The sequence below is a fragment of the Sphaerodactylus townsendi genome, linkage group LG11 (assembly GCF_021028975.2).
Source record: "Sphaerodactylus townsendi isolate TG3544 linkage group LG11, MPM_Stown_v2.3, whole genome shotgun sequence".
Classification (NCBI taxonomy): domain Eukaryota; kingdom Metazoa; phylum Chordata; class Lepidosauria; order Squamata; family Sphaerodactylidae; genus Sphaerodactylus; species Sphaerodactylus townsendi.
In genome coordinates, this window is record NC_059435.1 from 65,584,583 (window position 1) to 65,598,394 (window position 13,812).

A 13,812-nucleotide genomic window follows, 5' to 3' on the forward strand; every position below is an offset into this window, starting at 1 on the left:
GATATTTCTGAAAGAGGCAACCAGGAAAACATGCGTAACCTAAACCAGCTACCTCGACACTGATTTGTATCGAACACACACTTTCCTCCTCCAGGTGTCCTTCACCTCAACTACCTGCTCAAAGCACATATATTTTATGTATTCAAGATATCCACAGGCATTCAAGGCAAAAAAAAAAAAAAGGTTAACACCAAGTCATGGAGAACAGCAATTCGGACAGTTATTACCGAGCGTGATGGCAAACCTATGACAAGCGTGTCAAAGGCAACATGCCTCGACATCTTCAGCGGCAAACCAGTGCCCACCGACACCTGAAAAGAACTGGATTTGTTTTACTGGGATTTCACTTCTGTATTTCTGTATTTATTTATTTACTTTTATTTTTGAAATTTATTATACTGCCCACCCCCAAAGGGTAGACTGATGTTGCTCTATATATGACTTAGCACTGCACATGGTCAGAGTGTATTTTTTAAATAAATGAATATATAAACGATTTTCAGGTTTTGTTCGGGGGTGTGTGTGTGTATGTGTGTGTGTGTGTCTGTGTGTGAGAGAGAGAAAGAGACAGAGAGACCCCAGCAGTCCAGTTGGGCATTTTCTGAATTTTTGACACGCCAAGCTCAAAAGGGTCGCCATCACTGACCTGGCATCCTTTCCCAATTCCTTGCCTTCTCTGACCAGGCATCCTTCCCCAGTTCCTTGCCTTCTCTCCTCACCCCCATCTGAACCACCCTGCCCAGCTGCTCCCATCCCCACAGCTGCAGAAACCCCTTCCCTTGTCTGCTCCCCCCGCCACCCGGACAAACGGACTTAAGAGACTCATAATTCCCCCTCACAGGATAGGAAGATGGCGGGAGGGGGGGCACCGGAGGCCCCGCGCTCACCTGTGACGTCCAGCTGAGAGACGGCCCCGGAGCAGCGAGAGGGATGGGGGAAAGTAAAGAGCGGAGAAGAGGGGTCGGAGACAAGGAAAGCGCCGGCAAGGGGGGAGAGGGGGGGATCACACCCAGCAAAGAAAGCCGAGGCCGCAGCTACGCCGCCCGCTCTCGCTCCCGGCAAGAGTCGGAATGCGCGAAAACCGCACGCCCGAAAGCTCCTCGAGACCACTTCCGGTTCTCAACGGAAGCTCCCCCACAGTAAGCCGACCATAGAGATAGTGCGGGACGAGCGGTTAGACGGAGGTCACTGGGAAGACCCGAAAGGAAAGATAGCGGTTGTCGCGATGTCACGTGACATTGAGGCCTCCTTGAAGGGCGGAAGCTCCCTGGTGGGGATTGAGTAAAAAAACTGAGACAGGAGTTGTTAGGCTGACTACAGTCATGCCAGCGTGATCGTCACCATATATCAATTACATACCATTATACCATTTATAATTGATATATTGGTACATTATTATTATATAACATATATCAACAATAATCATGGCTTTCTTAGGGTCCAGGGGGCTTTAATAGGCAAGATTTGGATCTTGCTTTTAAGCAACCTCCTTGAAACATTTTCCCCCATCCCAATTTCCTGCATCAAACAAACAGAAGCAGGAAATTGGGATGGGGGAAATATCCCACCTCTGAGTGTGTTACACATATTATTAGCATGCTGTGCAGAAACTACCATTGTTAGGCATGCAAAATAGGAACAATATATAACCTAGGGAACAATATAAAATCTACAGCAAAATAGTATATATCTTAAGAATTGATGGAGGTATAACTTAAGCGATTACAGGATGGGATATGCAAGATCCTAGCACCTGGTGTGTGAGAAATTCTAGGTCATTGTTAAGACCAAGGAAGTAAATAGCCTTGAATTTCTTAACAGGTTCGAATCAATCATCTGTTTTTAAAAGTGAGCCATCTCAAATTCCTTTCATAAATGAAACCTGGGACTGAATAAATGTGGGTTTGGAAGCGCATGTTCAGTTGTACATGCATTAAATGTGACATGATAATTGCATATGAAGAAAAATCAGCTGTACACTGTACATAGACTGCATGTGCATTTTTTGTAATTGGTGAACAGGGATACTGAGTTCAATGGTCAATATGGTGCTCTGCCTACTGAAGGTTCTGCCTTCTGTCCACTGCCATCTGTAATTTACAGGAAGCAGGGATTGGCCAAGACCGGCCTCTGCCCAATACCTCAAAGAGCCACTTTTTAAAAGATTGTGTTATTTATAGTCTGCCTTTCTCAAAGGACTCAAGGTGGACACCATATCGTGAGTCAGCACAATCAACAAAGTGGGACATTCAGTAACCAATACATTCAAATGTTAGAAGTCAGGAACCACCAGAAAGAAGTGAAGGATAGCATGACTGTGGCACTCCCTGTTGCGGGGCCCCCTCTTCCGTGGACCCTGATGAGCGTGACTCTTGGATTGGAGGGGCACCCGTCTCGGGACAGTGATTAACATAACATATCAAGTGGTACAGAAATTATACAAATACAATCCTACTTACAATAAGCTATGCACAGCAGTATAGACCATAGTCTTTAATCATTTATCCAGGGAAGTTTGCAACCCTTCAGGGAAGTTTGCAACCCTGTTACCTTTGCAGAAAAGCTCTGTTGAATAGTTCAGTTTTGCATAGTTTACAAAAACGAGGAGAGTTCAAGCTTTCCTGATCTCCTCAGACAAACCATTCCACAAGGCAGGAGCCACAACAGACTAAGCATGTGTACAGGCAGTTATTGATTTTTCCCATTTAACGGTTGGCACTTGCTGAAGTCCCAGCTGTCACTCATGGTACATAATATTGAACTAGATAGCCTGAACGAAATAGCATTGTAAAGATCTCTCTATCCCAAAATAATCTTATTGACTAAAATTGGATTTCTCAAAATAACTTTTTGAAAGTTTACATATGAGTTTGAGTTAAACTTCCATTGAGACAACAGAGTTTTTATGAGCATGTGACACGTGACACTCCGTGTGTACTGTGTTCAATTTGTACTGGTTCGCGGTTTGGCCATCCTTGCAATTAGGTCTCTTGATCAGAGTCATGCAAGATAATTACCATTCCCATTTAGTGGTAAGAAGCACAGAATGAAATACAGGGAGTTGTCGAAGGCTGCCCACAGTGTGATCCCTTGTGGAGGCAAGCATGCCTACATCAATTGAGAACAGGCTGAACCATGTCCAACTACGTGGAGGAACCAGATGTTGCGGACCTCAAATCAGAAGGTGGCTTTGAACTCCAATGTGATATTTTTCAAAATGGCATAACATAATTCATATTTACGTGTCATCTTGTCGGGAAATATTACTTATAAAACAGAGTTAGTGCAATAAGGAGGCAGAGACAGTTGCTTTTTACTGTAATAAAGTTTACTTACTTACCAAGAATAAGGGCAAGGTAACTTGGGAGATAAAACAAGAAATGTCTTACTAACTAGCCAGCTCATCAGCCAGCTTACTGCTTAGACTATCACGTTGCTAACAAAGAACTGCTACTGAGCATGTGCAGAGTGTAATAAAGTATATGCATCTAATGCCTACGTGTGCGACTACATGTACCTCATGCCAGTCGGCTTAACCAATAGTTATAGGAGCAGCAGTGGCGTAGGAGGTTAAGAGCTTGTGTATCTAATCTGGAGGAACCGGGTTTGATTCTCCACTCTGCCGCCTGAGCTGTGGAGGCTTATCTGGGGAATTCAGATTAGCCTGTACACTCCCACACATGCCAGCTGGGTGACCTTGGGCTAGTCACAGTTTCTCGGAGCTCTCTCAGCCCCACCTACCTCACAGGGTGTTTATTGTGAGGGGGGAAGGGCAAGGAGATTGTAAGCCCCTTTGAGTCTCCTGCAGGAGAGAAAGGGGGGATATAAATCCAAACTCTTCTTCTTTTTCTTCTTCTTATCAATTACCTGGTCACTGACTTCTGAACTCACTAACTAATTAGCATGCAACAATTAACTCCTTCATTGCTGGATTGTGTGACTGGCACTTTCCAAATCCCAGCACATCTCAATGTGCAGTGGCGTTTCTGCCTATGGGCAAGGTGGGCAGTTGCCCAGGGCGCCCCCTTGTGGTGGGCGCAAAAGCTGCAGGTTCGTTTGTGGGATTTTTTGTATTTTCAGTGTTTTTTCATTTTTGGCCTGCAGGGGGCACAGTTTTTAGGCTAGCAGCACCAAAATTTCAGGCATTTTTAGGATTTCAGGTTATAGAAATTGGTAATTTATTTTTGTTTACCGTACAGTGTTGGTAAATAAAGGAATGTTGGTATTAATTATTGCAACAGATCTCTTGGTTGGACTTTTAGTCAAAGCGGCTTTACCATCTTTCCTGGATCTTGGGTTGGTAATTCTTTTTAAGGATAAACTGGTTAGCAGACTAACATGGGGCATCAGCACCATGCTATTCCACCATCTGTTTGTGCAGCAGGGTTGCTATGGTGACTGGTGCGCAATCGCTATGTTCTTTGCACCTTGGAGAGAGAGATATATATGCTTAGAGCTGCACTGATAGCCACAGCAACCTCAACAAATGAAATTACTACACTTGAGGTTGCTGTGAAATTACAACAAATGAAATTTCTACACTATGTCACATAATGGTATCTTGATACTAGATGGACCACATAATATTGCAATGGAGATCTGTATCAACAGCTGAATATTTCACCACTCAAGACTGAGTAGGCTGTAGCTCTTATTTAACGAGTTATTAAAACCAGTTTTAATACTGACAGTTTACAATTCCCTCGACAGGTCATCCAAAGCCTCCTTCTAATTGGCTCGCCCACCTATCCATCCTCGCTAGTCCCGCCTAACCTGCAATTTCCCTCTCCCTTCTCCGCCTTTTTGCCCCCATCCCTTTCTCCTTCGACGTCCTGCCGTTCTCAGCCAATAACACCCTGCCCTTTTGTAGCCCCGCCCTCTTCCCACCCGTCTCCGTCTCCATTGGACCGGCGCCCGGCAGGTGGACGTCGATTGGGCAGGCGAGCTGCGGGCTTTTCCTGCTTCGTTGCAGTGGCGCGATCGGCCCACGGCGTGACGGAAGAGCCTAAGCGGGTCTCTATTGGTTGGGGGCGTGGAGACAGGCGATGTGGCGCGCGGCGCGTCGGCTCGCGTTGGTGGCTGCGGGGCTAAGTAGGGGCAGAGCGGCGCCGGGCAGCGCACTTTCTTCCCCGGTCTCTCCGGTGCGGGGCTGTCGGCGCCTCTGCTCTGGAGACTTCCATCCGCCGCTTGCTTCTGTCGGCCTGACGGGCCGGTTGGTGTGGCCTGGAGGCGGCCATCGGTAAGGACCGAAAGGGGGTAACGGGTAGCCGAGAGGGTCAATCGTTGCAAGAACACGAGGCGCTGCCGGTTGAATTTCTGTTGTTCCCTCGAGTCTCCCACACAGAGCAGGCAGTTAGACTTTTTTTGCAATTTCTTTTCAGGAGTAGACTGCGCCTGGGCATGGAGGCTCCATTTAACTCACATCAGTCAAGCCTTTCTGACGGTCGTAAGACAGCATAAGATAAACGATAGAACGTCAGTGATAAAATAGTAAGCATAAGGACTGAAAGCAATGGGATATTTTTAAAAAGTTAAACTGAAGGCTATAGCTATCAAATCGCTAAGCCTACTTTGTTGCATGGGCTGTCCTGCAACATCTATCGTGTGCTGTTACACAGAACTTGGCCGTGTCATTTAATTACATTTAACTAAGAATTTTCTTCTCCAAGCCAAGCAAGTGTCAGTTTTGAGCACTATACCGAGGACTGGAAGCATAGGAGAAACACAAGATCTGACTGGCTTTGTTTCTTCCCTGCTTGAACATTGGAGAGTAAGTGGTTAAAGCGTCAGACCAGGACTTTAGGGGGCTGAGTTCAAGTCCCTACTTAGCAGTCAATTGCACTAGATTATCTTCCCTTTAGCCTAACTTATCTCACAGGGAGAGTGTAGTCAAACTGGAGTAAGGGAAGAATAATGCGTGCCATTCTGAGCTCTGGGGATGGACAGTGATGTAAAATGTTTTCTTCTCCTTCGATGTGACTGCCTTCTTTCTTCTCTCCCCGCCTAAGCCATTACTTGTATAATATAGTGGTTATAGTTAAATAAGGTGTACTGCATACATTGAGATGTGCTAGCTTCTTTGCCTGATATGTCTATTCTCATGCTCCTTGCCTTCAAAAGCAACAGCTTAAACAAGGAATGATATGCACGTGATGTGGACTTAATTTTGAGTAAGGTGAGCATTCTGGATGAAGATCAAAGAAGCAATGTACAAGCTTTACCTATTGAGGGAGGGGAGTCCTGGGGGTAACTTATATAACTTTATAACATACAAGGTATAAAATATAAGTACTTAATTATCCTGCTTGTCAGAATTCTGGCATGTGGTGATCTGAACGGTGACTTCACCAGAACTTAATTTATGTACTTAACAAAATTTATTTAAACAGTGCCTGTCTATCATCATAAGGACTACTAAGGTAGCTAACGAATTAAAAACATACACAATGAAAACCGCTTCATAAGAACCACTAAAATGAACAAAAAACCCATTAAAAGCAGAGCTAAAATACACAAACAAATAGATAAAACATGAATCAGTAATTAAACATTACGCCATTCTCAGATGTGACTTGCAAAATGGTTACAGGAATTAGAATCTAATATATGATCATTAAAATTCAATAAAAGGGTTATCCAAGGTTTGGCTAGGCTTATGTTGGATGTTTCTTCTGGCAAAAGGCTCTTTACACCAGAAGACCAGCAGAAAGGGCCCATCTCAAAAATGATCCTCAGGTAGGAGATTATCAGCTGAAGTTGGTAGGATGAGGTACGACAGGACACCTTGCATTCAGTTTGCCTTTTTGTGGAAAATCTAAGTGTAACTGGTGGACCTTTTAAGAGGCAGTGATCTGTATGGTTGATTAAATATCTATATAATTGTGTGTTTGGGGGATTTTTTTTTTCTGAGTGACATCTGAGTTTTGATAATTAGTGTTGTTGTGTTTGGTTTTTTTTAAAGAAAGATCAGTATTTCCACCATGCCTGAAATAAATACAGATGATCTGGATGAGCAGCAAGTACAGCTGCTGGCAGAGATGTGCATCGTTATTGATGAAGACGACAACAGGATTGGAGCTGATACTAAGAAGAACTGCCATCTCAATGAAAACATCGAAAAGGGTACTTCAGAATTTTCCAGTTCGCTTCATGTAAAGTCAAAGCATGTAGGATTTGGCCTATCTGGGACAACTCAAGGGCTTCCAGGGATTTTGGGTCCAGTTTTACAAGATGAACTTGAGGAAATGAAGCCATGCAGCAAGACTAATGTAAATGAACCAGCTGATCGAGTCCATCCATCTCCAAGACCGGTTTGAGTGGCCAGTGGGGTTCTTTTGGGAAGTGAAAGAGAAGTTGAAAAGCACTTGCAGTTTATTAACTAGCTTCCAGCTACCCACAAACTGCTCACATTTTGTGCCCTGCCATTCCATTTAGTTTTCCCCTTGCGGGGAGCTGCAGATGTTCACTCCTGATACTAATAGAGGGGTGTGTATGTGCATAAAATGAACCAAGATGCATTCTGTCCCTTGTGAAGAAAAATGTATTTTGGCTCTTACTGATAAGTCCTAAAGTTGTGTTTATGTTAACCAAAAAAAAAAAAAGCATCTCCGGGTAATTTACAAAATATGTATCAGCATCAGTTAATTTCTGTAGCAGCTTTTGATTAAGTGAACATAAGAACATAAGAACAAGCCAGCTGGATCAGACCAAAGTCCATCTAGTCCAGCTCTCTGCTACTCGCAGTGGCCCACCAGGTGCCTTTGGGAGCTCACATGTAGGATGGGAAAGCAATGGACTTCTGCGGCTGTTGCTCCCGATCAGCTGGTCTGTTAAGGCATTTGCAATCTCAGATCAAAGAGGATCAAGATTGGTAGCCATAAATCGACTTTTCCTCCATAAATCTGTCCAAGCCCCTTTTAAAGCTATCCAGGTTAGTGGCCATCACCACCTCCTGTGGAAGCATATTCCAAACACCAATCACACGTTGCGTGAAGAAGTGTTTCCTTTTATTAGTCCTAATTCTTCCCCCCAGCATTTTCAATGAATGCCCCCTGGTTCTAGTATTGTGAGAAAGAGAGAAAAATTTCTCTCTGTCAACATTTTCTACCCATGCATAATTTTGTAGACTTCAATCATATCCCCCCCTCAGCCGCCTCCTCTCCAAACTAAAGAGTCCCAAACGCTGCAGCCTCTCCTCATAGGGAAGGTGCTCCAGTCCCTCAATCATCCTTGTTGCCCTTCTCTGCACTTTTTCTATCTCCTCAATATCCTTTTTGAGATGCGGCGACCAGAACTGGACACAGTACTCCAAGTGCGGTCGCACCACTGCTTTATATAAGGGCATGACAATCTTTGCAGTTTTATTCTCAATTCCTTTCCTAATGATCCCCAGCATAGAGTTTGCCTTTTTCACAGCTGCCATGCATTGAGTTGACATTCCCATGGAACTATCAACTAAGACGCCTAAATCCCTTTCCTGGTCTGTGACTGATAGCACTGACCCCTGTAGCGCGTATGTGAAGTTTGGATTTTTTGCCCCTATGTGCATCGCTTTCCATTTTGCTACATTGAACTGCATTTGCCATTTCTTAGCCCACTCACCTAATTTATCAAGGTCCGCTTGGAGCTCTTCGCAATCCTTTGTGGTTCTCACCACCCTACATAATTTGGTATCATCTGCAAACTTGGCCACCACACTACCCACCCCTACTTCCAGGTCATTTATGAATAGGTTAAAGAGCACTGGTCCCAAAACGGATCCTTGGGGGACACCACTCCCAACATCTCTCCATTGGGAGAACTTCCCATTTACACCCACTCTTTGTTTCCTGTTTCTCAACCAGTTTTTAATCCATAGGAGGACTTCCCCTCTTATTCCTTCATTGCTGAGTTTTCTCAACAGTCTCTGGTGAGGAACTTTGTCAAAAGCCTTTTGGAAATCCAAGTAGACAATGTCCACTGGTTCACCCCTGTCCACATGCCTGTTTACACCCTCAAAGAACTCTAGTAAGTTTGTAAGACAGGATTTGCCTCTGCAAAAGCCATGCTGACTCTTTCTCAGCAGGTCTTGCTTTTCTACATGTGTTATAATTTTATCTTTAATGATAGATTCTACTAATTTACCAGGAACAGATGTCAAACTGACTGGCCTGTAATTTCCCGGGTCCCCCCTAGATCCTTTCTTAAAGATTGGTGTGACATTGGCCATCTTCCAGTCTTCAGGGATGGAGCCTGATTTCAGGGATAAGTTGCATATTAAAGTGAGAAGATCAGCAATTTCATGCTTGAGCTCTTTAAGAACTCTTGGGTGAATGCAATCTGGGCCAGGGGATTTGGTAACATTTAGTTTATCAATGGCTGCCAGAACTTCTTCCTGGTGGTTGGCTGTTAGAATATGTGGAAAATAATTGGTGTCGATGACCGGGAGTGGTTGGCTGTTAGAATATGTGGAAAATAATTGGTGTCGATGACCGGGATCGAACATGTGTCAGTCATGTTTACACTTGTATCCTTTCTGATCAATCTGTTAAGTCATCCTTTGGATACACTTTTCTTGTGGCCGGAATATGTTGCCCTTGCAATGGCTTCATTTGGAGTTGCACATTTGAGAAACAGCCTGTCTGGATAAAGATACAATGGCAAGGCAAGGTTACTTGTGCCTGGATCAATGAGCTTGTGGCCTGCTGAAGTGTAGACCCTGCAGGAAACAGACATTTGTGCTCAGGATAATATTGTCCCCAGTTACCAAGGAGAGACAGAACGAATTCAGAGTTTCCGTTTTGTTCCAGTGTGTTGATTATGATATTGTGCTCATCACTTCTTGTGCTGAGCATGTACTTATATTTAAGCTGCCTCCAGTGAAGCTCTGCAAAAGAAATTGTAAGAGGGTCTCCAAGCAGACAGGTAACTAATAAGAGAGCTTACTGTAATTCTTTAAGCCAGAAATCTCCTTGTGTTTAGAATACAAGCTAATATTACACTGTACGCATAGAAGTTTTCTCCTTTGCCCAAATTAAAATCTGGTGTTAATTGAAAACAAGGATTGAATTTTTAACAATCTGTTTAAAGCACAACAATTTTTAAAAAAATTACATACATATCTCTGTGTTACAGGGCTGCTGCATCGTGCTTTTAGTGTTTTCTTGTTCAATTCAGAGAACAAACTACTTTTGCAACAGAGATCGGACGCAAAAATCACTTTCCCAGGTCTGTATCTTAATAAACTTGATTTCATAATGCTATATTGATAATGCATGATTACGAGGTTAGTCTCACATAGAGAAAAGTTTGTGTTTGGTTTATGTTTTCGGATGAACCAACAAACTGATTAAAATGTCCAACCTGTTTTCAACTTATGGTTTTGCTACTCTGGGTGGAGTAAAAACTCAGTCTTGGAATCAGATAGTGAAATCTATACAATAGTATACAACCTAGAGTAAGTATAGCATCAGAGGTCTTTTAAAGTAGTGATACTGGTCTTCTGAATGTTGAATTCAATTTTAGGATTGAATGAGCACAGTGGAGCTTGTGAAATAAACTGTTTCCTCTTCCTGAGTGCCTTCTCTCCTCCCCAAATCCCAAGAAAAATCTTTGCTAAAGGGGAAAGGAGAGCCTTAAGAGCAGAGAACAGGGTGTTGGGGAGGAAGCAAGAAAGGAAATTGGCACAAATGTAACTCTTGAGCAAATAGAGTAGAAGCTTGTGCAAGGGGAGGCAGAAATAATTTTCCTGGATTTCTCTCTTTTCACTGCTGCCCCCTGAACAATACCCACTCAGCTCCCAAGACTTGCCCAGTCCTTGGGAGTGACTTTGCAGGAGACCCATTTAATCCTTTGCAAAGCCTGAATAATGTCGATGGGGTAGGCAGCTTGTTTCATTGTATAGTCTGTGACTGTGCTAAGCAATATTAATCCACATAAATGCTTTGCAGATTGTTTTACCAACACCTGCTGCAGCCATCCACTCAGCACACCATTGGAACTGGAAGAACAGAACGCAGTCGGGGTTCGACGAGCAGCACAAAGACGAATGCAAGCAGAGATGGGTATTCCATTGGAACAGGTAAATAATGTTTCATCTTTAAATAATGATATCTCTGTGGGGAAGGGAGCTGAATAGCATGGAGCCCTAATTACTAATTAGAGCTGTGTTGTTTATTGGGGAACTTGAAACTCCCTTGTTTCCCCAGTTTTAGCATACGGGACTTGATGTTTTTCTATAGGCAAAATTGCCAACTCCCAATAGGTACCACATAGGAAAGAACGCAGTGCAGAAAAGAACCTGCCGGCATCCAAAGCCAGAAGCAGAATTTTAGTTTCCTGTGTTATCTTCCTTATGATAACAGTGATCAAAAATTAATTATGTATGTACATAGATGTAGTTAGTGATAGTAAGTGTAATTTGTCCAGCTACAGGCCAGAAAATCTGGTGTATTTAAAACATTTAAAAACCCTTGAGACCAACAAACGCCTTTTCAATGTTTTAAGGCCAAAAAGGCACCAGCACTTAATTTAGATGTACTTTACTCCATTTTCTAGTATTTGGTGATTGGCTTTCATGTGCATCTTAATTCTTTCTTGTCACAGTTACCAATACAAATCTAATGGTACAGAGCAGCCGCCGCATTCTGGCTATTGTCTTCCTCTGTGTCTTCTGCCCTGGGGAGGATCCTGAGACCTCTGAGTAACTTGATGCTCATAGCCAGTGGTGGGATTCAGCAGGTTCGCACCACTTCGGCAGAACCAGTTGTTAAAATGGTGCTTGTAAACAACCAGTTGTTAAATTATTTGAATCCCACCACTGCTCATCGCCATGCAGAACCCTGGTCTTTATTTCCTCCCAGTGAGGGTGAAGAGATTTTAGTAGACAAGTGACAAAAAAAATCTTTAGGATTTGAAACCAAATACAGAATATTATCTCAGGAAACCAAATCCTTTCATATCAGCAAGAGGTACATTATCTCTCCTCTGCGACTTTCCACACTGAATTGCCTATTATGCCAGGTAGTACTTTGGCCCGTGGGTAAGGGGAGGTGCCCTGTGCTTTTTGAGTCCCAAGTCAGGGCTTCTAATAAAAGTGCTGCTAGAAATTAAAGCAAAAAAGCATCTATGCAGGCCCCCAAATACTAGAATCTTCGTAGAGCACACACTTGCATTGACGGCTACTGAAAAGCTGCCTGTCAAAGGCCCCTTCCGCACATGCAAAATAATGCATTTTCAAACCACTTTCACAACTGTTTGCAAGTGGATTTTGCTATTCCGCACAGCTTCAAAGAGCACTGAAAGCAGTTTGAAAGTGCATTATTCTGCATGGGCGGAATGAGCCAAAGAAACAAGAGCTATTGAAATACGGCTTGGCTATCAACCTTACACAAAGTTTTGGATTGTAGGTAACACCGGAAGAACTCTTCTACCTGACCCGAATTCATTACAAAGCCAGGTCCAACGGGATCTGGGGAGAACATGAAATAGATTACATCCTATTTGTGCAAAAGAATGTGATGTTGAATCCGGATCCAAATGAAGTTAAAAGCTACTGCTATGTGACGCAGGAAGAACTGAAGGAACTCCTGGAAAAGGCATCACGAAACGAAATCAAGATTACTCCTTGGTTCAAACTGATTGCTGAGACTTTTCTCTTCAAGTGGTGGGATAATCTGAATCATCTAAAGACATTTGTGGATCATGCTAAAATACACAGGATGTGAAAGTAATGCGCTAATCAAAAAGCACGCGATGGCTTTTGAAAAAAAACATTGCGAAATTACACGGTTGAATAACTGTTTTTAAACATACGGCAGCGTGGTGATTTAAATAGGAAGGGGTCCCTTAAGAATGAAGGTAATTTGTTATGTGGGGGGCTTTGGATGACTTGCGGCTTGCCTCTTGCCTTTCACTTAAACAGTTGATATTGCTTAGAGACTACTGGGGAGTATGCTCCTGTCAAGAGTTGATTACTAGCGCCTGAAATTTAAGTACTAAACAGGCAACATGTTTAGGTAGCTATATGCTGGCCAGAATCCAGAGAACCCTACACCTCAGTTCCGTATGCAGCTTTTCTTGGGGAAGTGCTTTTGAAAATACCAAGTTCTAAAGCAGCTAGAGATAGCAAAGAAAACTTGGAACGGCAGTGATCAATCTCACAGGGTATATAGAAGCTGGGGGGCAGGGAAACCAATGGGGTTGCTTGCTGTAACTTCTCCCCGCTAGCCCTCAAGGTTATACTGGAATCCTGTTGGGAGGTGCTAGGAAAGACAATTAAGCCACACCCAGCTGACATCTGGCATGGTTCAGTCACATATTTCTGAATGTTGGACAGCTACAGCCTCAGGTGTAAAGGGAAGGTTCAGAAGTTCCAGCAGTACCTGCTCACCTGGAAATGCACTAGGCTAAGTCAACTATTTTTGTAGCTAGCGAAAAAAACGTGTTATTTCAAAACAAGGAAGATCAAGTCAAGACTGCTAAGTATGAAATCTAAAAGGGCTTTCCTTGTGTGGATTAAGAAAAATGAAAACCCTGGTGAACCTGAGATTTTCAGGTAGACGTGGGTTGGAAACCTCTGAAAGGCAATGTTGTAGTGCGTTACTTAACCTAAGAAACTTGGGACAGTCTGTTGTTGTGTTTTTAATTACAAAGAAATGGTCTTAGTCATGAATGTCTTAAGAAGCTACGTTACTTTGAATAAAAATAAAATTGTAAGCGGTAGAAGCGTTCCTCAGTGGTTTAAGTGTGGAAGCGTTGGTTAGGTTGTAAAGAAAGGGTATTTTGTACAAATGTATTTTTTTCCTCTCAAAAATAAAAACGGCAGAATTTGGA

General features: G+C 43.1%; 2 protein-coding genes across 4 annotated transcripts in view; one reads left to right on the plus strand and one right to left on the minus strand.

Annotated features, from left to right (window-relative positions):
• WDR37 (WD repeat domain 37) overlaps positions 1 to 1,125 on the minus strand; it is a 53,610-nt gene extending 52,485 nt beyond the window's left edge. For all 3 annotated transcript variants that reach the window (XM_048510606.1, XM_048510607.1, XM_048510608.1), the window contains exon 1: positions 888 to 1,125. The gene's annotated coding sequence lies outside the window, so the exon portion shown is untranslated. The remainder of the gene's footprint in view (positions 1 to 887) is intronic.
• A 3,867-nt stretch (positions 1,126 to 4,992) lies between these two features.
• On the plus strand, positions 4,993 to 13,812 carry IDI1 (isopentenyl-diphosphate delta isomerase 1). Its single transcript, XM_048511559.1, has 5 exons — positions 4,993 to 5,239; positions 6,962 to 7,122; positions 10,114 to 10,206; positions 10,929 to 11,059; positions 12,387 to 13,812. The coding sequence occupies exons 1-5, from the start codon at positions 5,046 to 5,048 to the stop codon at positions 12,702 to 12,704; spliced, it is 897 nt and encodes a 298-aa protein (XP_048367516.1). The 5' UTR covers positions 4,993 to 5,045; the 3' UTR covers positions 12,705 to 13,812.